Here is a 21276-nt window from a genome sequence, read left to right on the forward strand (position 1 = left end):
CTATCCTTATCTTAATGTACTTAAGTACATTAAGTCAGTTTCAAAACATATCCATACTGGTCTGAGAGACAGATATAGAAGTATAATTAGTAAACTATCATGTAACTTTATGAATATTTATTGTGTTCCTATTTTTAGATAATTATAGGAAATCATTTTTGCTATTTGTTGATAATTCTGCAGTGATTTTAGAAATTTGTTTCCTGAAATTTTGTTCTTATTTTTCTTGCTGATTTGGGAGTAATTTCTATCTAATTTTACATAATCTGATTTTTTAAGGGTACACAGATATGATTTATCAGTGGCAATTTGCAGAATCTGAATTATTCAATAAATGTTGCATAAAAAAGGTCAGATAAGATATTACTTTAATAGTCCCAAAGTGGGGAAATTCATGGTCAACAGCAGCAAGGACAGTAAGAGCTGAAGCACGTTAGTGTCCACAAGATTTTTCAATTCAGTGGCGGTGCATTGACAACTATGAGTAGGCATGATTACAGAGACTGAGTTTACAGAAAAAAAAAATCACGTAGCATCCATGTATGTGCAAGGTATGGTTTTCAGTGTCAGTAATGTACCGTAAAATAATCTCCATCCGCAATTTTGACTTAAGTGGTTCTAAGGATGGGATATGATGTTCTGTGTTGACGATATCAGCCAGAATGTATATAAAATAGATTTTATATTTACAGTTTAATCAGTGATTGTGTATACTGGAGACAGCAATCGTCATATTTCTCATGGAACGAGAACCATTGTTGTCTACTGAGAACAGTGCTGGTTCATATGGTCTAACAGCAGCAGGGAGGAACAATACCGCTCCCTCTGACATTTTGGATGTTTCAGTCTGTTGCTGAAGGAGCTGCCCAGTGTGGCGACAGTGCCTTGCAGTGGGTGGGGCAGGTGGTCCAGCAGAGATATGATAGCTTGGCTATCATTTTCCTCTCTCCAACCACCTCCATCCCTGGTCTGAGCTGGCTTTCCTTATCAATCTGTCTGGCCTCTGTCCGCTGGTGGCATACACAGACTTTAATTTAGTTGCTTTGTACAAAATTATAAAATTGATTTCTTCAGTAGTCAAGAAATCTACAATTTAATATAACAAATCAGCAATAATCCATAGCTACTGATATATTGGCAAGCTCTACAGTCAGATAAAGAAATTGTTCACTGCTTTTTGACCATTCCTGTTCTGAATCAACCAGAGCCACCTGATGGGAAATATAATATCTGGAGAACTTTTCATACATTTAAAAAACAATAGTAAAGCCCAGGGCTGAACCATATTTTGACCCATACAAGGAGAACTCAGTAGCAGGTCACCTGACCTGCATGGACCCTGTCCAGTCTGGAGATCTAACCTCTAGCCACTGCTCAAAGCAGGCGGCATGGAACACTGGACACTAGATATTGTTTTTTTCAAAATCACCTCAAGCTGTGCTGAGTCATGGAGAGACAGAGACTCCCCAAAGCTGACGTCCACCCAGAAACACAGGGAGTGACTGAAAGCTTCGTATCTGATCTGCTAATGCAGAAAGGAGGCAAACGTGAGGCTTGTTGCTAATTTCTGTTTTACATTCATTCACATGAACAAAACACTCCATAAAATAAATTTCATCACTCATATAGTATCAATAAGAGGATATTTGGAAACCAAAATAAACTTTTCTCCATGTTCATGTTCTTAATGATTGTAAACACTTGTTTCATATATAGCACGCAAATTGGAAGTAAAATAATCCATTTTAACAAGGTAGGACACTGCTAATGCAAAAATACCCGTTTGAGGACATTGGGACTAGCCTGGATCCATGCTCTGGCCCGTTACATGAGTTTGGGGGAAAAAACAAAACAAACACTGTAATACTTAACCTACTTAACAATAACCTGCCCCTGTGTAACAGCACAAATGACTTCATGTGCAAACACAGTGTTTTGTTTTTATACTCAATAAGGTCCTACTGATACTAGATATCAGAGAAGTAGAAGAAATTCAAAATAACAAACAAAAGCGAGGGGTCTCAGGAGTTTAACTTGATCTCATTTCATTTTCACAGAAGGAGGTGAATCTGTCTTATCCCAACAGAAGACTGTTGCTATGGTAACCAGCAGCCCAAACCCTAAGAGCTTTTCATTCAAATTTTGCTCTGTGTGCATCTGAAGACAGTGACCCAAAGAAAAAAGCAGTGTTTAAGACCAGTGTGTTGCATCTGCTGACCTGGTACGGTGATTATAATGTTTCTCATCTGGCTTTCCAAACTACACTGGTCAGAAGCGTGCCTGTTATTACCCTATTCTTGTTGAAAATTAGGCTAAACAAAGTATTTCTAGGCACAGCCAGGGCGTCTAGGTGATCTGGTTTGGTGGCCATAGGATCGAGTCAATGCTTTTTTCAGATGGCGTGGTTCTGTTGGCTTCTTCGGGCCACAATCTCCTGCTCTAACTGGAGCAGCTAGCAAACGAATGTGAAGCGGCCGGGGCGAGGATCAGAACCCCCAAATCCGAGAGCATGGTGCTCAACCGGAGACGGGTAGAATCCCCAGTCCAAGTTGGGAAAGAGGTCCTGCCCCAAGTGGAAGAGTTCAAGTATCCTGGGGTCTTGTTCACGAGTGAGGGAAGGATGGAGCGGGAGATTGACAGGTGAATCGGTGGTGCAGACTCTGTATCTGTCTGCCATGGTGAAGACGCAGCTGAGCCAGAAGGCGAAGCTCTCAATTTACCAGTTGATCTACATCCCTACCCCCACCTATGGTCATGAGCTAAGGGTAGTGACCGAAAGAACGAGTTTGCAGATACAAGCGGCCGAAATGAGTTTTCTCTGCAGGTTGGCCAGACTCTCCCTTCGAGATAGGGTGAGAAGTTTGGCCATCCGGGAAGAACTCGGGAGTAGAGTCACTGCTTCTCCGTATAGTGAGGAGTCAGATGAGGTGTCTCGGGCATTCGGTCAGGATGCCTCCCAGGGAAGGTATTCTGGGCATGTCCATCTGGGAGGAGGCTATGAGGAAGGCTCTGGACACGCTGGGGAAACTATAATGTCGAGGCTTGCCTGGGAACGCCTTGGGATCCCTCCAAAAGAGCTGGACCATGGAGCTGGGGAGGGGGAAGTCTGGGCTTCTCTGCTCCGGCTGCTGCCCGACTTCGGATAAGCGTCAGAAGATAGATGGATGGATAATAATAACAACCTCAGAAAAAAACTGTAAAAAAGATGAAAAAAGATATATGACTCGTCTGTCAAGTTAAAGCCGAACCTCAAAAAAGACCCAGCACATTTTGGACTATTTGATCCCATTATTAACTGGAGTAATATTTGGGTTCAGTTACAGTCTGTCCACAAAGTAGAAATATTTTCCCCAAAAGTACTGTTTGTACTCCCGTACAAGATCAGAGTACTGCACTCAGCACAGGATAAAGGCGACACAAACAGCTTTTTACCAGGTTATGTAACAAACTGCTACAGGAACAAGCAAGAAACACACAGAGCACATGAAAGAGTATTTTACTGTATTGTTGAATAAAATCTATAAAATATTACACAAAAAATACATTATTTTCCTTCACTTATACTGATGTAATAATCATATCAGCAGACAGTTTGTGCTTTGTAGATCCTATAAACGCTCTTTCATACATTTATAAATAACAATGCAGTGTTTTTATCTGCTTGTTCTCTTTAGTCCAGTCCAAGAGATTACATTAAATCAAAGAAAAACAAGTGGTCTGTTTTTGTTTTTGTTTTTTTTTTCTTTTTACGTCTCAGCTGAAACCCAACAGCTTCTCACTGCTTCTGTCTCTGCGGGAGGGCGGAAAACAAGTCGCTGTCGAAGTGGCAGCACGCTCCTTGTACACCTAGTGCGATTGGTCGCCGGTCGGAGTCTGGAGCAAAACAAGCACTAAGCCACTCCCGTTCGACAAGTGACGCAAGAGACTTCGTCCCCTTTCCCCTCCCCCTCTTACTTTCCCTCCCAGCCCTGACTGCCACCTCCTCCCTCAGCTAGTTTGCTGTCAGGATACATTAAGCTCATATGTCAGTTGTGTTCACTGAACACAGGAGGGAAAAAATGGCAGAGGAGAGGAAAGGAACTTTTTTTTCCGCAAATCAGTGAAGCTCGGGTGAGGCTGACAGTTCAAAAGTAAGGCACAGTGTCGACACCTGACGAGGACGGACTGCTTCAGCCGTGTGTCGGACGTGTCAGCAGAAGCGTTGGATTGTCAGCTGAGATCTGACGGTGTAATAAATAGGAGATTGTTTGGATCAGCTCGCGGAAAATGGGAGTGTCTGAGTAAACAGACGTCAGGAGGTAGAACAGGAGTTAAACACATAGGGTGGGAAACACCTTCAGTGGCTGAATCTCGCATACTGTCAGGGGTTCTCACAAATACCCCCTCATCCACCCAAGCCAGGGTGGCTCTCAACAAGTCCCGGCTCCAGTTTAAAGTGATTTCGCTCCAAGTTGGACAATGACATCTGCAGATGTTGTTGACATTCAGGTGACTCTCACCTGCAGTTAAACACAAGAAACCTGATCCAGCATCAGCCTGAAATAAACCATTAATAATTAACTGCAGCATTTTGTTGTTTTTCTGGTCGTCTCTAGATGACTTTTTTTATTTAAAATAAGCTACATGTAAATTGCATTTTGTAGTTGCAGAATAACACTTTTTAATCCAGTGGATTAATATAAATGGCCTTACTTTTAGAATTGAATTAAGAATTGTGAACATTGATTCAGACAGTATTGACAAATAATAAAAGGTGTTAAAATTTGACATCTAACGGGGAGATTGTTGCTGCTGGGTTCAGTTTCTTTTGCTTAAATGCAATTGAATAAACATAATGAACAATTTCCCATTTTACCGGGAGAATACACTTTTAGAACCCCACTCCTCCTACTGGACAGGAGGCGATAGTTTCAGGTATAAACACATATAAAGCTGTAAAAACGAAAACACTTCTTATCATTGCAGTAAAAAATTATACATCATCAAGGCCTTAAAAATACATCTGCTTTACAATTCTGAGACATGGCAAGGATATCATATCCTGGTCCAAGTTTGGGTCCAGGGCTGGGCAGGGATTACATTACTATTAAAGTACATGTACTCTGCTGCTGCTGCTGCTGCTGCTGCTATGTTCAGGTTGTGTAGGATTCACCATAAATACAAGCTGCCAGTTAGGAAGCGAGGTGTCCTCTTGACAGTCCAAGGTTGCAGAGATCTGAATCATAAGTTACACTCAGGCCACAGCGGCCAGTGACCTACTGCGGTTTTCATTCATAAATAATAATAACAATAATAATAATAATAGTAGTGAACAATTCCAAATGACAACCTTTCCTCTGTTTCCTGCTTCATCAACATGGCATCTATCTGTAGAATTCGGGATTCGGCTCCGCAAACTTGGGTTCTCTAACTAGCCGGCCCTCCTCAAGACAAAGATGAATTCAGTTCCTCTGACAGGAGCCTCTCAGTCTTGACGCTGACAGGAAACCCAGGCCTTTGACCATCCAGGCTGCCTGGACTGGAACTCTGTCCTCTTTAAGTACTTAAATGGATTTCAATTAATAATCAACTCGGCTTTGATTCCTGCAGTCTGAGTGACGTGCCAACTCCGACAGATCAGATTCTATATTCATTGGGACTCCAACAGACACCAGAAATGAACGGCATTCCAGTGTGAGGTCAGATATAGAAGGTTCCATCTGCTTTGACGCTTCTACCCAAACGTTACCTTCGGGAGTTCTCAGACTCTTGTCAACCTGCCTCCTTATCCGTTACTCGCAACACACAATCTGCAGTGACTCCCCCTAGTTGTTGTTGTCTCAGGGCGTGTTTTAAAGTGGTTTCTCAAAAGCAGTAAAGTCCCTGGACGCAGCTGGCAGCTCGCATTGGATTATGGTCTAAATAACGACTCATAGCACCTCATTCTGTAAAAAGGAAACAGATCGACTAAAGGACAACAGGTAATCATGTCTCGTCCCATGCGGGTCCAGATTCTTCACAAGGACAGAAGAGTAAACAAACGTCATAAGAATCCAATTCTGGCTTGCCAGTTTTCAACGCGGCGGCGTCGATGTCACAAAATCTCTTAACGGCAGACAAAATTTCTATCCTTGAGGGTTGTAAAGTGCCATGTGCTCAACACTACAGTAATGAATATTTGATTCGATGACAAGCAGTTCCCTGTACCATGGATATCTGCTAAAATTACACACAGCGATGGAGGCAGGGTTTTCCACTCATCTACATGAAGAGCTGCTCAGTGTCAAGACGCAAATAACGGCTGGGCATCTTGCCCTAGTCTTTTTGGTGGTGGATCCACAGAGCAAGAAAACTCTGGATGCGTGCTTCTAACATCTGCTCTTTTACTACATAAAATGCAATCGAATTAGGATGGTTAAATTGGCTCAAAAAGAAAAAGTAGCGTCTTCTTCCTTAATGTCAAATCTGCAGAGAACCGTGCTGCGCTTGCAGTTCCAGGTTTTGGCCACTATCAACATCCAGCATCTCCTGTGTCCAGCTTCACTGATCATTTCATGATGTGCTGGTATTTTTTTTTTTGGTCAGATGGAACCTTGAAATATCTAACACCACGTGAATGTTGAGCCTGTGTTCCCTGTACTCTGTTCAACAGGAGCCCGTGTTTTGGATCAGGACTTCACTAGAATCTCCATGATGTGGTCCAGCTCATTCAGGTCCATCAGACACGACTGGAGGCTTCCTGTGGAGCCATGGCCAGCAGGGCGCACCTTCACGTCCTCCTCTGCCCACAGCGACACACTGACAGGCCACAGGGAACCTGCCGCCCATGCTGTCGGCAGGTCCGATGACTCGTACATGGACGTATCAATGTCCTCGAAAATGTCGTCCAGAGCGAGGTCACTGAGGTAGCCCATGGTGTTTACTGCGTCACTACAAACATTGATTGTCGCAGCAGGAAGAGGTTTCTGCGGGTCTGGCGAGCTGCTGGCCTCCTGAGAGGAAAACTCTGGGGGCGGCGACGGGTTTTCCAGGTCATCTTCTGCACAGCCTGGACAGGTGACCGACACGTTTCCCCTGATGGTGTCCCGGAGAAGACACGGGTCAGGATGCACGCTGTTGAGGAGCAGGTCCTGGCCGCAGGTCCCCTCCACATCGCTCTGCATGTCCTCCTGGATCTGCCGCAGTGTGTTAACAAGCAGCACCGACCGACGCAGACTGAGCTCCATCCCAGCCTGGTAACGCTGTAGTTTCTGAAGGCAGAGGCTGAGCACCAGCTGCCGCTGCTGCAGGTGGTTCATGTCCCCAGGAGCTACCGGGAGATCTCCCTCCACCGCTGCCTCCTCCTCTTCCTCCTCCTGCGCATTCTGCTCCTTCTCCTCCTTCACGGCTTGTAGCTCCTCCACACAGCTCCACTTCCGCTTCACTCCACGACCCAACATCGGCCTACAGACAAACACACAGGTCAGATACACCCGTCTGCACCAGCAGGTCTTCAGTGCCATTGCCTTTTATCAGTTTGTTTACTTCTTCCTTTATTTTAGTAAATCATGTTTGTTTTAAGAGAATTCCTTTTCAGTGACCAGGTCAGAACCTGCAGATGTTGGGATTTTTTGCTGGTCAAAATTGAATCTTAATATTAAACATTAAATGAAACCAAGAGTAGAGGTATTTCAGGAACTATTAACCGGATTCAACATAAAATCTTATGGCCCACAGTGTGTTTTATCATGTTTTCGTTATCCCCTGCCCGGAAAACAAAGACGTCCATATTTCACTCCATAATAACAGCTCTTTATAGTGTTTTCTTTCGGGGTGAATTCATGTCAGATTATCAAACGCTCTTCTTTTGTATCAACAGACAAACACCCACAGCTCCCTGCAGAGAGGTTTAAGTCGTGTGAATGGCAACCATAGTGAACGGGTCAAATATCATCTGATAATTATGTGGAAAAATTCTACGGCTACAATAAACATAGCTGTCAGCCTGAAAAAGGCTCCAAACTTTCGCTCAAATGCTGAAGAAAGGCTTCGCCAAAGAAATAAGTCACACATGATAGCGGGGATCTTACATTTATAGTTGTGTCAGTACACCTTTACAAGCTTTTCTGATTGCTGACTGCAAACTTTTAAGTCTTTAATTTAAGTCATTTCTAGGAGCTTCTTGGGTGAATACCTGGTTAATTAATACTCGTCTCATTTGTCTCAATTGGTTTTCCCCCTAATGTTTCCAGGTACCTACTCACCAGTATATTTTTGTTCTTTTGATATATTTTGGTTTGTTTCTCTGTTTTTTTTTTTCATATCATTCAGTTATAACTTGCTGACTTTGACTTTAATTCTGTAATTTCTTGCAGCTTCGTATTTCATCTTGAGGTAACTTCTTGCACATTTTTGGATGACACACACACACACACACGCATACACACACGCAGATTTTTTTGCAAGTATTTAACGAACTTTCAGGATTTTTAGGTAATTTATTGTCAAATAAATCAACGATTAGGTGAAAAAAAAAGCGAAATTATCATATGTTATTACTAAACGCGTCCGTGACGTCAGAGCCTGTCAGATCCCGTCCAACGCCATCCCGTTTACGTAACGCGGCCAACATGGCCGGTTACTCCTGCACTCTCTCACTCCCAACAGTTACAAACAATGCAAAAACACCTACCATGCCGGCTTCAGGAATCTAGCTTCGACTCGCCGGGCTATTTTTTAACAAGTTTTTTTCACCCCCATTTTAAACTTGGTCGTTTGGTGAGTCAGTGCGGGATGTCATAGACTTTACTCATCCCCATACGCACACAAGAACAGAAGGAGAGAGACATATAGACACGGGTGGAGGGGAGACAACGTCGATCGGTTGATGCCAAAACTGACCAGGTTAGACAAACTACGGGGAGTTGAAGGGGGCGTCATTTTGGTAGACCCCCCCCCCTTTCCACACCTCCCCGGACGAGTCTGTGGGCTTTAAAACCTCCTCGGTGTGACCGCGAACCGGGTCGAAGCGGTACTATTTGTTTCCGTTCAAAGTAGTTCCGATGTGAGACGCGACCCCACAGCCGAGGCGCCTCTCCGATCCGGGACCCCGGAGGGAGGGAGACCCTCAGCGGGCGGTCAGTCGGTAGCGGTAACTTTAGTGGGGGTAGGGGTGAGGGGGGGGGGCTTCGAGAGGTTTAAATCAAATATAAAGGCGGTTTTAAAACAACCTTACGTGTCCGTGGAAAGTGTCATGCGGCGTGTGAATCCGTGGGGTTTTTCTCCGGGTTTCGCCCGCGTTCCTCCGCTGTCGCGTCCGCGGGGATGAAGAACGTTCGCTCGGTCCGCCGCAGCGGCAGCCGGGGATAGGCGGGGCGTCCGCCCTCGGCGGCGTTTGATTGGTCGCCTCGCCTGCCACTCATCCATCCGCCTCCGCCACTCACGGGGCAGCGAATGTGCGGCCGCTTGTTCCGGCGGAGAGCTCCTGCTGCGTTCAGGATCCCCTCGGAAATTCAACAACCCAAACGGTCAACACGTGAGTGGGGCCACGGTGGTTTATCAAACCAGGAAAATCATTGTTTTTTTTTTTGTTTTTTTTTTGACGATTCGCTGCATCGTAAAAGTCGAGATTACATCTGATGATGGTGTTAGACATTGATTGCTCAGCAGAAGGAACAACAAAACATTAGACTCTTTGACTTTCTGTCTTCCTGGAAAATGAGGCTCAGTCCAAACCATATGGAAATATTTATCCATTTACTTGGATTTCTCCTACTCTCCACATCAAATATGAGAGTTGGTCAGCAGCTTACTTTGTCGTTTCAGTTTGGAAAAAGCTCCGATAAGGATGGTCACAGGATTTTAATGCCGGTCTCCCTATTTTGAACAAAGTGCTGTCCACCCCTCTGAACCAGTGGGTCGGTGTTGTATCCCCGAAAAAACAAATGGCCCTGCTCTCCACCTCTTCCACACATCGGGTCATATATACTATCGGAGATACTGGCAACCCCGTATTACAGCCATGTTTCCGTTCGAAGGAAAAACAATTGCTGTTTTTGCTGTATTTTGGTTGTTTGGAGGCAGAAATCTGGCAGATGTATGATGTCAAGTGAGTCCTGTAGGCCGGGGTGTTCTCATTTAGTGGTCAGTTTTTCACTATTGTGAACACAAACAATGCAGGAAAGCATGTGAACAGAGGTGTTGTGTCGCGATTGATTGAATTGATGCTTCTCGGGACTGGTCCCAGAGGGCCTCGTGTATCTTTGGTAGTCCACGGATGCATGGCACAGCCTCTCATCGGATCAGGAACTTATAGAGTGGTCTGTGTGTTATTTTGAGTAGATTGGACAATTCCTCTTTTCAAACTTTGATATTTTAAATATTCAAGGGTTTAGTCTGAGGGTCAGAGTTGCATCGGAGGGCGGAAATGAGGGTTCGAGTCAGATGCCCTGCTGAAATGACATTTTTAAAGTGTAAAACTTTAGTTGTGTTTTGGCCCTTTAATATTTGTATTTGTTTATACAATACATACAGTTGTGGGTCCCTGCTCCTTTCCATCATCAGCTTGGGGATTCTTGTCCTTAGCCAGAAAAATGTTAAAGAACTGTACTCTATATGGAGTGAACTTTGATCTCTAGTGCAAGATATTAACTTAGGACTTCTATGCAACTGGAAAACTCAGCAACAATCTAAAGGTATTTGGATTTCACTTGAACATTTTCACATTTTTCTACTTTCTACTTCATTACAAACTTTGTGGGTTAGGGGGTAAATTTTCCTTTCTACTGTATTCATTAATTCCTGGTTTTGGAATATTTTAGATAAAAATGTTGCGCACAATGATATATTTTTTATACTTTCAGATTTTAAATCATACCTATTTCTTTTTCAATATGTCATGCATTTTTTGAGGAAGACTCTTTCACGAACCAAAAAATATATAATGCATTGTGTAGCGAGTCACAAATTTTGGCGTTTATATTGATGCTTGTTTTCTGTATGATTTTGGGTTGCTGGGACTTTATGAATGTGGTGTGGCCTGCAAAGAATTCTGTTTTTTTTTTTTTTTACCTGGAATTCAGCAGGAACAGTCAGTTGTATTGCAGGCTTGTGTGGCCAACAACAGCTACCGCTTATTAAACGGACGTTTTACCGTCAAGCGGGTGTTTTCCCTGACTAAAACGCTACAATATAATGCAATGCCAAACTTTGTCTGGCGTTGCAAAATAGGAATTTTCTTCTAATTTTTGAAACAAATCATCCATAAATCAAAAAGAAATTGTCTGTCAAGTATGAAAGAAGTTGCTATGTTCAAGGACTTTGCCAAGAAAAACTTGAAAAGAAAAATAAAGAAAATAATCATCGCTAATGCTTCAATTCAAACAAGCAAGCAATTGGAATTGCCTTAATGATTACTCTCATGCCTTTTTATTGTTTTATTGAACAGTGAATATTTTAAAATCTCAATATTTACCTTTTCAAAAAAGCTGAGTGCAACAACAATGAGATACACACACCAATGACCATGCAGGGAGATATTTAAAGAAACTGTATATTAAAATCTGAACCTCATGACATATCAGCGTCCTTAGAATGAGTTTTTACAATTCCAGAGATGCCTGAACGCAGCGTTTTAAAGGGACAGATGGCTCAGAGGGGAAGAGGAAAGACGTGACCGGAAAGGCAACCACCAAATAAGGAGTGGCTTCGTTCACGTTTCTCTCTTCCTATCCTGGTTCTCTTTTTTTCTCTCTCTCTCTCTCTGGGCTGCACTTTAGATTCTTCTTCCTTCTCCTTTTCCTCTCCTTCCGTGTCTAAACTCATAGTAAACAGTCACAAACAAACAAACAAAAAAAATCATCTGATCTAGATTCCCTTAGGTTCGACAAAAGAACTCACTTCAGGCCTGCATTGTTGAGGGTTTGCGGCAGCCCTGAGGCAAAGGTTCAAAAATGGTGAGAATTAGACAAAGTGGAAAAGGAAAGAACCTTTAATTGGAAGAGCAGAAGTTTGAGCGAAATAACCGGTTTTCCAGATGCTGCTTAAGTCAGTAATGTGTCCACAGTCTTGTTTCCCCTTCACGAACTCAGTCCAGGTATATTTTTTTTAAATCCACTAATGGATTTGGCTCCATTACATTTTTTTCTTTCTGGTTTGCATGTCATTTTCGATCAGATCTTTTTTTATTTACTTCTTCTTTCACTCCTTTCTTCTGCTGATTTTTGACATTTTCCCTGTTATAATTGGACAATTTTCCAATGTGTGTGTGTGTGTGTGTGTGTGTGTGTGTGTGTGTATGCTAGAGTGTGAGCTTTGCCCTCCCCCTGTGACTCACTGGAGTCGCTGCACTTTAGGGCTCGATCTTTCTCCCTCTCTGATGATTCCACTCTCCTCGGGCAGTCTTTCTGCTGAGTCACCGGGAATCCATTAATCTTTAACCAGATAGTAGCTACACAGGGCAGCTGGCCAGCAGGCGCAGGATGCTTTACTCTCAACACCTTCCTTTTGTTTTCAGATAAGACCCCTTTTTTTTTGGGGGGGGGGGGGGGGTTCCAATTTTAAAATGCAAGAATACGCGGCCTACCTCCACACGATGGGGGAGCGGCGCTCATTAATAATGGAGGAGATCGAGACACACGAGACGCCCCTGTGGTCCACTCCATGTTCTGAGCTGCAGACAATAGTCCTGCTCTCTTCACTGTCACACAAACTGTATCTAATGCAAAATCTCACGCTTGTCATGTGAGAGCATGTGAGCATAAAGGCTTCGACCACCGCCGTTGGGGCCACTTCTCAGTCAAGCGCAAGTGTTTTTGTGTTATTGTCACAAAAAAACAACTCAAATCTGAACATAAAAAATTGCAAGTTTCACACATCCCCTCGACAGGATTAACACCAGTGTTCAGATCGAATCTGATCAACTGAATCCACAGCTGGATCGAGCAGTTTCAGTCTCTGCAGCATCCCGAGTGTGCAGCTGAAAAACAGTTCAGTCAACCAAATTCATCGAGGCAGGAAACTGCCATACGCCAGCAAAAAAACAAAACATCGTCTGCTTAAAATATTATCTAGGGTTTTCAAAGCAACCCTCAAAGTCTGAGATAGGTGACAATTTTAGCACAACCTTTGCCAAAAACTAGAAAGAAAAGTCAACAAGACAATCAGCCGGATCTCAGTTTACAGTTTTGATAATCTTTTCAGCAATAACTATTATTAACCTTTTAGTAAAGGCGTTTAAACACTTATTAGGGAAATGAAAGTTGGTTTTCAATTTTATTTCTTTTTTGGTAAACTAGGAGCTACTAGTTGTAATTTTGAAGATGTAATTGAGACATGATTATTTTCATTCTGTCAGAAAAAAAAATGTGACAGCCATCAAAAAGGATTGGTTACCCCAATGAAGAGGGTAACCAACCAAATAACCCACCAAAAGGGCCCATCAACTTTCAACTTTTTTTTCAAATGTTTTAATTTTTACAGTTGATGTTACATTTTGTGACGATCCTTGGGAAAGAAGGCACTTCTAAATTACTATGCTGGAAATGTTATTACTTGCATAAATGAGTTAAAATCAGGTTGCTTTGCTGATGTTCAGGTCATATCTTGTTGATTTAAGGTGATTTCACAACTTTTTGTGTTCATCACCATGGTAAATTCAAGAGGTTTTGCTTTTTTTGAGGCGGGGATGGGATTACCTAATTACCTATCATTTTCAAACAATCATGATGAGACAAGCATCACTTTAAAAACCTGTCCCACTGTCTGTGAAGATTATTTATTGTTAAATGAGGCTCAGTGGGCGAAGAGACGATCTCGGGTCTTTTGACACAAGTCCCACCCATGAGACTCAGATCGACAGGAAATTAACCTAATGCCTAAAACAGTAAACTTTCCGTTTGAGCAAAACTTTAGGACTGACTTTTACGTATCACATTTTTGTTTGTTTTGGTGTACAATCAAATTAATATGGAAAAAAACCAAAATTTTCAGAAAGAATAAATTTATCCTCAACCATATGATAGCAGACATTCAGTTTTGTAGGAAAACCAAAAAGATTTCAAAGTGCATTCATAAAATCTAAGAAAGGAAACCACAGGACAATCAATAGTTGCACCTTTTATTATAAAAAATATTTACAAAGATGCTACAATGTTTTTTTCCTTAATATAAAAAATGCATACATTTTACAACGGTAATAAGTCTTTGAAGTTCTAGCTCCCATTCAGACCAGTGACATCCTTCAGGAGTGTTGTGGTAAGGTATTCAGCGTGTCGTAATACTGTTTTGTTTTTTATTCAATACATTTTGTTTGCCTGAGTTAATCTCTTCATCACCATATAAGGAACAATTTTTGAAAAAAAAAAAATGCATTTGATTTTCTTCCACATCTTTAGGAGAAAGGCAACTGTTTGCATAAAAGAATTAAAGGACATTTGAGTCGTATACAATCATTTTGACACAAGTATGGCAGAGCTGCATAGTGATCGGAATAGTAACCCAGTTATTACTAATAATAAGAAAAAAAAAGTGAGGAATAAATAGGGACTGCATTCAAACTGGAGTGAAGAAATTATTTAAATATAATTTCATTAAGCCAAACGGTTGATTTTTTTTTAGTTAATATGGCATGTCTGTACCTAGATATAATAAATACAATAAATAAAAAAAAAATAAATTAGGTGGGTTAAAATACAGAGCTCCTCATTTGTTGCTGCAACAGACGAGAGAAAGAAATATGGCTTCTCAATGCAGTTATTACCCCGGGGTTTCTCTGACAATTCCAAAAAAAAAAGTTAATATTTGTTATCAGGTCTTTTAGAGGAAAAAAACATAAACAAAAAACAGCAGGTTTGTGATAAAGGTTTGTCCAGCTGAAATTGGGAAGAGCTGATGTTTTTTTTCTTCCCTCCACCAGCAGGCGGACAGTTGCTGGCGGCGGAGTTCCCTTCCCTGCATAAAGCTTTAGAGAGAATGGACGAATAGCGCCTGCTGAGAGTGACGATGCCGGTCCTGACACCTCGTTATACCAAAATACCAAACCATGGGAAGACACTGTCTTGAGTCTGGCTACATTTAAAATCTTAAAAACCGCTTGGGAGGGGGCGAGGGGAAACAATATTAATAACAATAATAATCATAATATCAAATGATATTTGCAAAATCCCCCAGCTGTATGATGCAAAAAAATATATTTCTATATACACATACGTACATATACATATATTCCATCCATAATCGCTCAAATCTTTAGGAAAATATGCATTGATTCATATATTTTGATTTTACAATTTGTTCCGGTTCTTATGATGCGTGTAGTGTGATTTTGAGCTTCAGTCCATGTAACAATAAATAGAAACAGACCCGCGAGAGAGATAAGAGATTGATAAAGAGAGAAAGGCGCAGAGTACGACCAGAAAGAGCTAGTATGACAGATGTAAACATGGAAAGTTGGTAAATAAAAATGCATCATGGTTTAATTATCTTTGCCTTCTTGTCTTGCAGACGTTGCTCAGTTTTGGATCTTTTTTTTTACAGTAGGAAACTAACAGGCAGCCACTGGTTTGGGGATCATGAATGGTTTTGTTTTGTTTCGTTTTTTTAAAAAAAGATATTTAATTGCATGTGTCAATAGAAAATGGAAGGCCTCGTTTCTACACAGCTCAGGTCTGTTCCTTCCTACAGGCACCTCCAAAATCCCTACGGTTAGTGAATTTCTGCTGTTTATTATGTCCTCCAATCCAGCAAGAGATGATAGTCAGGTGTTGCTTTACACAGCTTGATGGAGAAAGGCACCTGGCTTCAGGTGGATCAACCCGGACAGAAAATGCACTTGCCTGTATTTAAACATTGTTACACAATTCATCTATTATACAAAATGACCGAGGCGGAAACGAGGCTTTGGGGGTCTAGAACCAGCACTTAAAATTGCAGTGTCAGATTATCTTAAAACCACTTTGGCTCCCTGATAATTTCCCACCTTGACCCCAAAACTGCACCAATCTCCCTGTGTAACAAATACCACATTCAGAACACGCACGTGTCACTGTGCATAGTCTGCTAGGAGTAAGTGTGGGATCCTTCTGGGCCGGAGGAGAGTTCCATGTTTCAGGATCCCACAATAATCTCCATGATGTGGTCCAGTTCATTCAGGTCTGACCGACAACTCGAACTGGAGCTCAGGGCACCAGGCCCGTGGGAGGAGAGGCTCTCTAACAGATCGTAAGGCCCCATCTTGGGGGCGGACTGCATGCCGGTCAGCACCGTGTCCAGGTCGTAGTAGGACGGGTCCACATCAGAAAACAGTTCCTCCAGTGCAGGGTCAGGCGCCGGCGCCGGGTGCTTTATCTCAAAGGTCCCAAAAACCTGCTCCCCCGACCTGGAGTCTGCTACCGGGTGGTCCCGGTCCGCCTCCTCACACTCCGACGCGCACTCTTCGCTGTCCTCCTCCTCCTCCTCGCACTCACCGTCTTCCTCCTCCTCTTCCCAGCATGGTCCCATACCGAAAGGGCCCGCCAGGTAAGAAGCTGAGGATAGCTGCGGGGCAACGGGTGACAAAGCGGACATGGTGACCTCTGACTCCGCATCTCCCTCCATCACCACCTCCTCTGAATGGTAGCTTTCCTCCATTCCCACCACTGAGAAGGGCTTGGGGCTCTGGCCCACCTGGGCCGCCGCGTCTGTCTGTCGGCAGAGCACTTCTGTCGCCACTAGGCGGTCAGAAGGGCACTGAGCGGCCGCCAAGGCCTGGGTCATGATCTGCCAGGTGCCATCCTGGGTCATCTCTTCCTGGATCTGCCGTACGGTGTTGGCTATGAGCACCGAGCGGCACAGGTTGGGCTCTACCAGCATGTGACAGAGCTGCAGCTTGATCAGCGACATATCAAGCAGCGACTGCCGCTGCAGGCTGTAGGACGACGACAGCGTCCGAGCCGTGGCGGACGATGGGCCTTGGTCGCCACCGGTTGCCGCTTCCTCCCCAGAGTCTGAAAACTTGCGCTTGGTGCCTTTCGGAAACATGTTGCCTCTCTGGTGACGGTGAGGAGACAAAGAGACAGTCAGAAACGTGGCGCTAAAACTGGACTTAAATTAATCATCACACAGAAACTTACAAACTATTATAAACTTTACTAGCTAGAATTAGGATGGCATGTGGTTAAGACTGAGTGGTGCAGTGAGGCTATGTGGTGTTACATTTGTGTGTGTGTGGGAGCTACAGCTACAATCTGCTGAGTAGCAGCTGTGTCTTTGTAAACAGACTACAGATTAAGCTCTTTGTGGACTACAGTAAACAGTAAATTATCTGAAGTTGGTTTTTGCTTTAAAGTTTGCTATACCTTTCCTGTTGAGAGGCACAGGCAATAGCATAACAGCTTGGTCCCGGCTGCAACGCTCCTAGTACTTTTGTACGAGCGACAAGCAGCTTTTGTTCAGCACCATTTCTGCCCATTTTAGGCCAGTCTGAAGCAAGACTCCTGCTGGGCGGAACAACCACACTTTTAACAGACCACTGAGCCACCGAAAATAGCATGGTAACCATGTCACTGTGGACGCTGCATCAAAGTAAGCACAGACTAGAGAGACCTTTGTCAGAAAACAAACACAGCACTCAAGTTACATAATTAGTGTATTCTTTCCCACTGCCACCTGTGATCAAGAAAATATCCTAATCAATTGGTTGCTTTTAAGGAATAAAAAAATGATCATAGATTATTAAAAAAAAAGCATTTACAAAATTGACAGTACAACAAACCACCATGAGCCGCTAATTTTCAGAAGAGGTCTCAGGTTTCCGGGTCTACAAACACAGCACACGTCAAAACTAGAAAAACAAGATTTTTACTTTCTCTTGACTCTTGGGAGGGGAAGAAAATAAGAGTCAACTTCCTTATTACACGCCACTTCAAAATACACTCGTTTTGTAGGAATAAAACAAACTCCTGCCAATGACTGATGGTTCTCTGCCCCCCCACCCCCAAAAAAACAAACAGGAATCTGAGTAAATAGGAGACCAAGCAGCTTGGACAATTTAAAGTCCCATCAGACTGAAAAAAGGGGAGCAGCGGTCGGCTGGAAAAACCTGTTGGCAGGGTGATTGGGTGAATGATTCCACACCAGCTACAACTTCTGTTTGTGATACATTTTCAAACAGTGACAAAAAAATTAAAAATAAATAAATCACTAGAAACCTGGGATACAGTGACAATAGCAAAGGCAAAAACAGTGTTATCGTTTACAAGATGTGAAATCAAACATAATTTTACAAAATTAATGTCACACCAATGTCACTAAAAGCACAGTACAGTGCTGTTGTTGCAAAGAAGTTTTACTTTTCATTATAGAAATCAGCACTAAAAAAAAAAAAAAAACTATAGATTGTTCATAAAAGATCCCGTTTTGGGCAAACAAGCTGTACAGCAGCACACTGAGATTAAAAATCCAAAACATATATTCGACACACATTTGATCAATAAAGGAACATAGAAAAACGGTAAATTGAGTAATTTCTCTGGCGTTTCCCCTCACAGCTGATGGTAATTATGTGCTTCTGTACAAATTTCAACCCTTAAATAAAAAATTAAAAAGATGAAACAAATTACAGCTATTCCCTCAACATGTCAACTTGTGTCAATACCATCATTCAAGTGACTGTAATTCACACCAACAAAAAAGGGATCTAATGTGCACTGAATTGGGGGCCTAGAGGTATTTCAGTCCTCACTTGCATAGAACAACATTTCCTGTCAGTGGACAGAGGGAGGGAAGGAGGAGGTGGGGGTTCGGGGCATTTATGAAGCTGCTGGGAGATCTAAAATCCAAAGGGTGAGAGAACAATTATGGATGTGTGCTGTCTCCTTGTGTTTTTGTGTTGGGCTCCTGTTAGAAAACAAGAGACGCTACGGAACGCTACCTCTCTGAAGGAAGAACAACACAATGATGTGGACAAATCCGAGATGCAGAGTAAAGACAGCCAGAGGAAGGGGTTAATCAGGCCTACGAGCTGTGAGAGAGTAGAGAGCACCGAGAACAAAACAACACTTTTGGACATGACAGGTGTGTATATTTAGATTTTTTTTTCTTTACAATGTTGTTTTTGAACACCCAATAATTCAGCATTTATATGATTTTCTTTGCTTTTTTTTTTTTTAAAAAAAAAAGAAAACCATCAAGTCTAGGTCTAAAGATAACCAATGTTGGCATTGATTGGTCCGGTTTATGGTTTCACATGTCCCGATCACTCAGTAGGTTCATGGGTGGGACAAATACTTGCTGTTTCAACTTCCTTATTTGCTTGTTTAATAGTGACATACATTTGTGAAACATTCCTCACATAATAACGTATCTCAATACTTTAGAAAATTGTTAGGAGGAGGCCATTTAATCCTTTTATGTCCCAATGGGGAAAAAATATTTTCTAAATTCCTCATTTGAACATGCACTTTTTTCTCCGATTACATGTCTCTGCCTCCATGTGCCAATTGTACGCGGACTCGGTTTAAACTAAGTTTAAATATCTACAGTATATTCCAAGTCATTGAATTTTGTAATTCATTGTACTCTTTCACGACATTGGATATGACTGTTTTCCTTTTTACGTACCTATGAAAATATAAATAAGCTGAACATGGTCACATCTGTCAAGTTCAACACATTTTTAAATAAGTTATAATGCTCGAAAGTGCAGTTTGAACGGGACACTGAAGGGTTAAAACATCCAATAAATTAATAATGTTCCATGGCAAAGCGAGTGTAAGGCTTGTCAGAGATTAAGGATATCTCAGTACCATTTGCTCAAACCTTAATGATACCACATTAATAATACAATCAAGCTTTGACAAGGCTTAAATCAAAATTACAACAAAAACAAACAGGAGTTAATCTGCATGATTAAAAACATTCAACCTGATATCTTTCACACTGAATACAGTCAGCTCATGCATGTTTTTGTGTTTGAGTTGCTTTACACAGAGTGATAGAGATATGGAGGTAATTTATCAACGAGAAGGGGCATCTTAGGATGCCTTTTGAAATGATCTAACAAAAATGCTGACATATGAGGTGCTCAAAAACGCATGTCCGTCAGATATCAGGAAACCAATCAAGGACCACACACACAAATTTAAAAGACAAAACAATAGTCTGGTGAATAACATGCCAGGTAATCTGGGTATTACGGTTGTTGTTACACACGGTTGTCACATTAAACGTCAACAAACGTTGCTATTGATCAGTGACGTAGCGAAGTCGGCCGATTCACACCACGATCACCGTTACCGTGCACGAAAACACACCTACATATTTTTTGTTTGTTTCAAATAAAGCCACTATCCTCTACCCCCCTCCGTTCCTTTCTACCTACATAGCGAGAGCCGAAGTCTCGACGCCGCCGCGGCCGACCGTCTCCGCCGGGAGCAAGAAGCCAAACTGAATGCGGCCTTCGCTTTACGTCAAGGGATCCCAGCGTGGCCCATCCCCCACCGCACGGCTCCGCTACGATCAGCTAGCCGTCGTTAATGGATAAATAAACTCGTAACGCGGCAACTCAAACCCTTCCCTCCACCCCCGGTCGGACACCAAACGTTAATCGTTAAATAGAGAACCCCAATAGGTGGGGTCGCCGGTCGGGAGACGGTGGAGCGGGGCAGGTCGGCGCTCCCGGGGCCGTTACTGCCGCATGCTTTGTCTTTTCGGCGTCAGGACTGCCGAGCGACAATGAGGCCATTTTGCACTCGCAGGCTAACAGCTTACCGGCTAGCCTGGACCTTTACTTCATCGAGCCGCCGCTAGCTAACCGGCCTCAGGACTTTCATTGAGACGAGCTAACGAACCCCTTAGCGACGTAAGAAAGAAAAAACCGCCGAACAGCTGGTTTATTTACAAAATTATCAAAACAAACGCTTGCGGGCTAATTAGCTAAAAAGCGCCCACCCCATCCTCCGCGATCCCTTTCCTCTCGTCGAACCAAAAACAAGAGTTTTCTCCGCGGCGGGGCTGTTTAAGTTCCTAAAAAAATGAAAAAAATTAAATAAAAAGACGATGAGCGGGCGCTGGCGGTCTTTTCCTTTTTTTTTTTAATCTGAAAACGATTTCACACCGCGGCTGTCGGCTCACTCACCTCGTGTTTGAGCTATTTTATTCCGGTCTCGGTCATAGGATCGACGACGGGGAAAGCGGAGATCAGGTTCAGATGAGATCATTCATGCCACGGCTTCAAAAACTGAAGTACCTCTGTCCTCCTGCTGCTGCTGCTGCTGCTGCTGCTGCTGCGGAGCGGACCGGACGACAGGAGGGAGGGGAGTGGAGGGAAGGCAAGGGAGGGAA

The 21276-nt window shown here is 42.8% G+C and overlaps 2 protein-coding genes and 1 long non-coding RNA gene across 7 annotated transcripts; 1 reads left to right on the forward strand and 2 right to left on the reverse strand.

Moving 5' to 3' along the window:
* Positions 1–1602: 1602 nt before the first annotated feature.
* Positions 1603–9506, reverse strand: LOC147237662 (cell division cycle-associated protein 4-like). 3 transcript variants are annotated; one of them, XR_015106574.1, is made up of 3 exons: positions 9194–9506; positions 5330–7422; positions 1603–3194 (listed from the first exon to the last, which is right to left on the reverse strand). XR_015106574.1 is itself a non-coding variant. In XM_086152010.1 (2 exons), the coding sequence occupies exons 1-2, from the start codon at positions 9382–9384 to the stop codon at positions 6648–6650; spliced, it is 966 nt and encodes a 321-aa protein (XP_086008136.1). In that variant the 5' UTR covers positions 9385–9506; the 3' UTR covers positions 3485–6647. The 3 variants fall into 3 exon arrangements, 2 of the variants coding, with proteins under 2 accessions (XP_086008136.1, XP_086008151.1); XM_086152010.1 differs by lacking the exon at positions 1603–3194 and having other exon boundaries at positions 3485–7422; XM_086152025.1 differs by lacking the exon at positions 1603–3194 and having other exon boundaries at positions 3485–7422; positions 9189–9285.
* On the forward strand, positions 7304–19118 carry LOC147237663 (uncharacterized). Its single transcript, XR_015106584.1, has 2 exons — positions 7304–7440; positions 18839–19118. It is a non-coding gene; the product is annotated as an uncharacterized LOC147237663 (long non-coding RNA).
* cdca4 (cell division cycle associated 4) lies at positions 14061–21229 on the reverse strand. 3 transcript variants are annotated; one of them, XM_086152051.1, is made up of 3 exons: positions 21071–21216; positions 17292–17429; positions 14061–16983 (listed from the first exon to the last, which is right to left on the reverse strand). In XM_086152051.1, exon 3 carries the CDS (start codon positions 16972–16974, stop codon positions 16063–16065), a length of 912 nt encoding a protein of 303 aa, XP_086008177.1. In that variant the 5' UTR covers positions 16975–16983; positions 17292–17429; positions 21071–21216; the 3' UTR covers positions 14061–16062. The 3 variants fall into 3 exon arrangements, with proteins under 3 accessions (XP_086008177.1, XP_086008170.1, XP_086008161.1); XM_086152044.1 differs by having other exon boundaries at positions 17292–18955; XM_086152035.1 differs by lacking the exon at positions 17292–17429 and having other exon boundaries at positions 21071–21229.
* Positions 21230–21276: the final 47 nt, after the last annotated feature.

The sequence above is a fragment of the Fistularia commersonii genome, chromosome 1, assembly GCF_037954325.1.
Source record: "Fistularia commersonii isolate RoL2024-O1a breed Wild chromosome 1, RoL_Fcom_v1.0, whole genome shotgun sequence".
Lineage (NCBI taxonomy): Eukaryota > Metazoa > Chordata > Actinopteri > Syngnathiformes > Fistulariidae > Fistularia > Fistularia commersonii.

Coding starts and splice junctions, on each gene's coding strand:
- cdca4 (XM_086152035.1), bottom strand. CDS start 16,974: ATGTTTCCGAAAGGCACCAAGCGCAAGTTTTCAGACTCTGGGGAGGAA.
- LOC147237662 (XM_086152010.1), bottom strand. CDS start 9,384: ATGGATGAGTGGCAGGCGAGGCGACCAATCAAACGCCGCCGAGGGCGG. Junction 7,423..9,193: donor ATGACACTTTCCACGGACAC/GTAAGGTTGTTT, acceptor GTTTGTCTGTAG/GCCGATGTTGGGTCGTGGAG.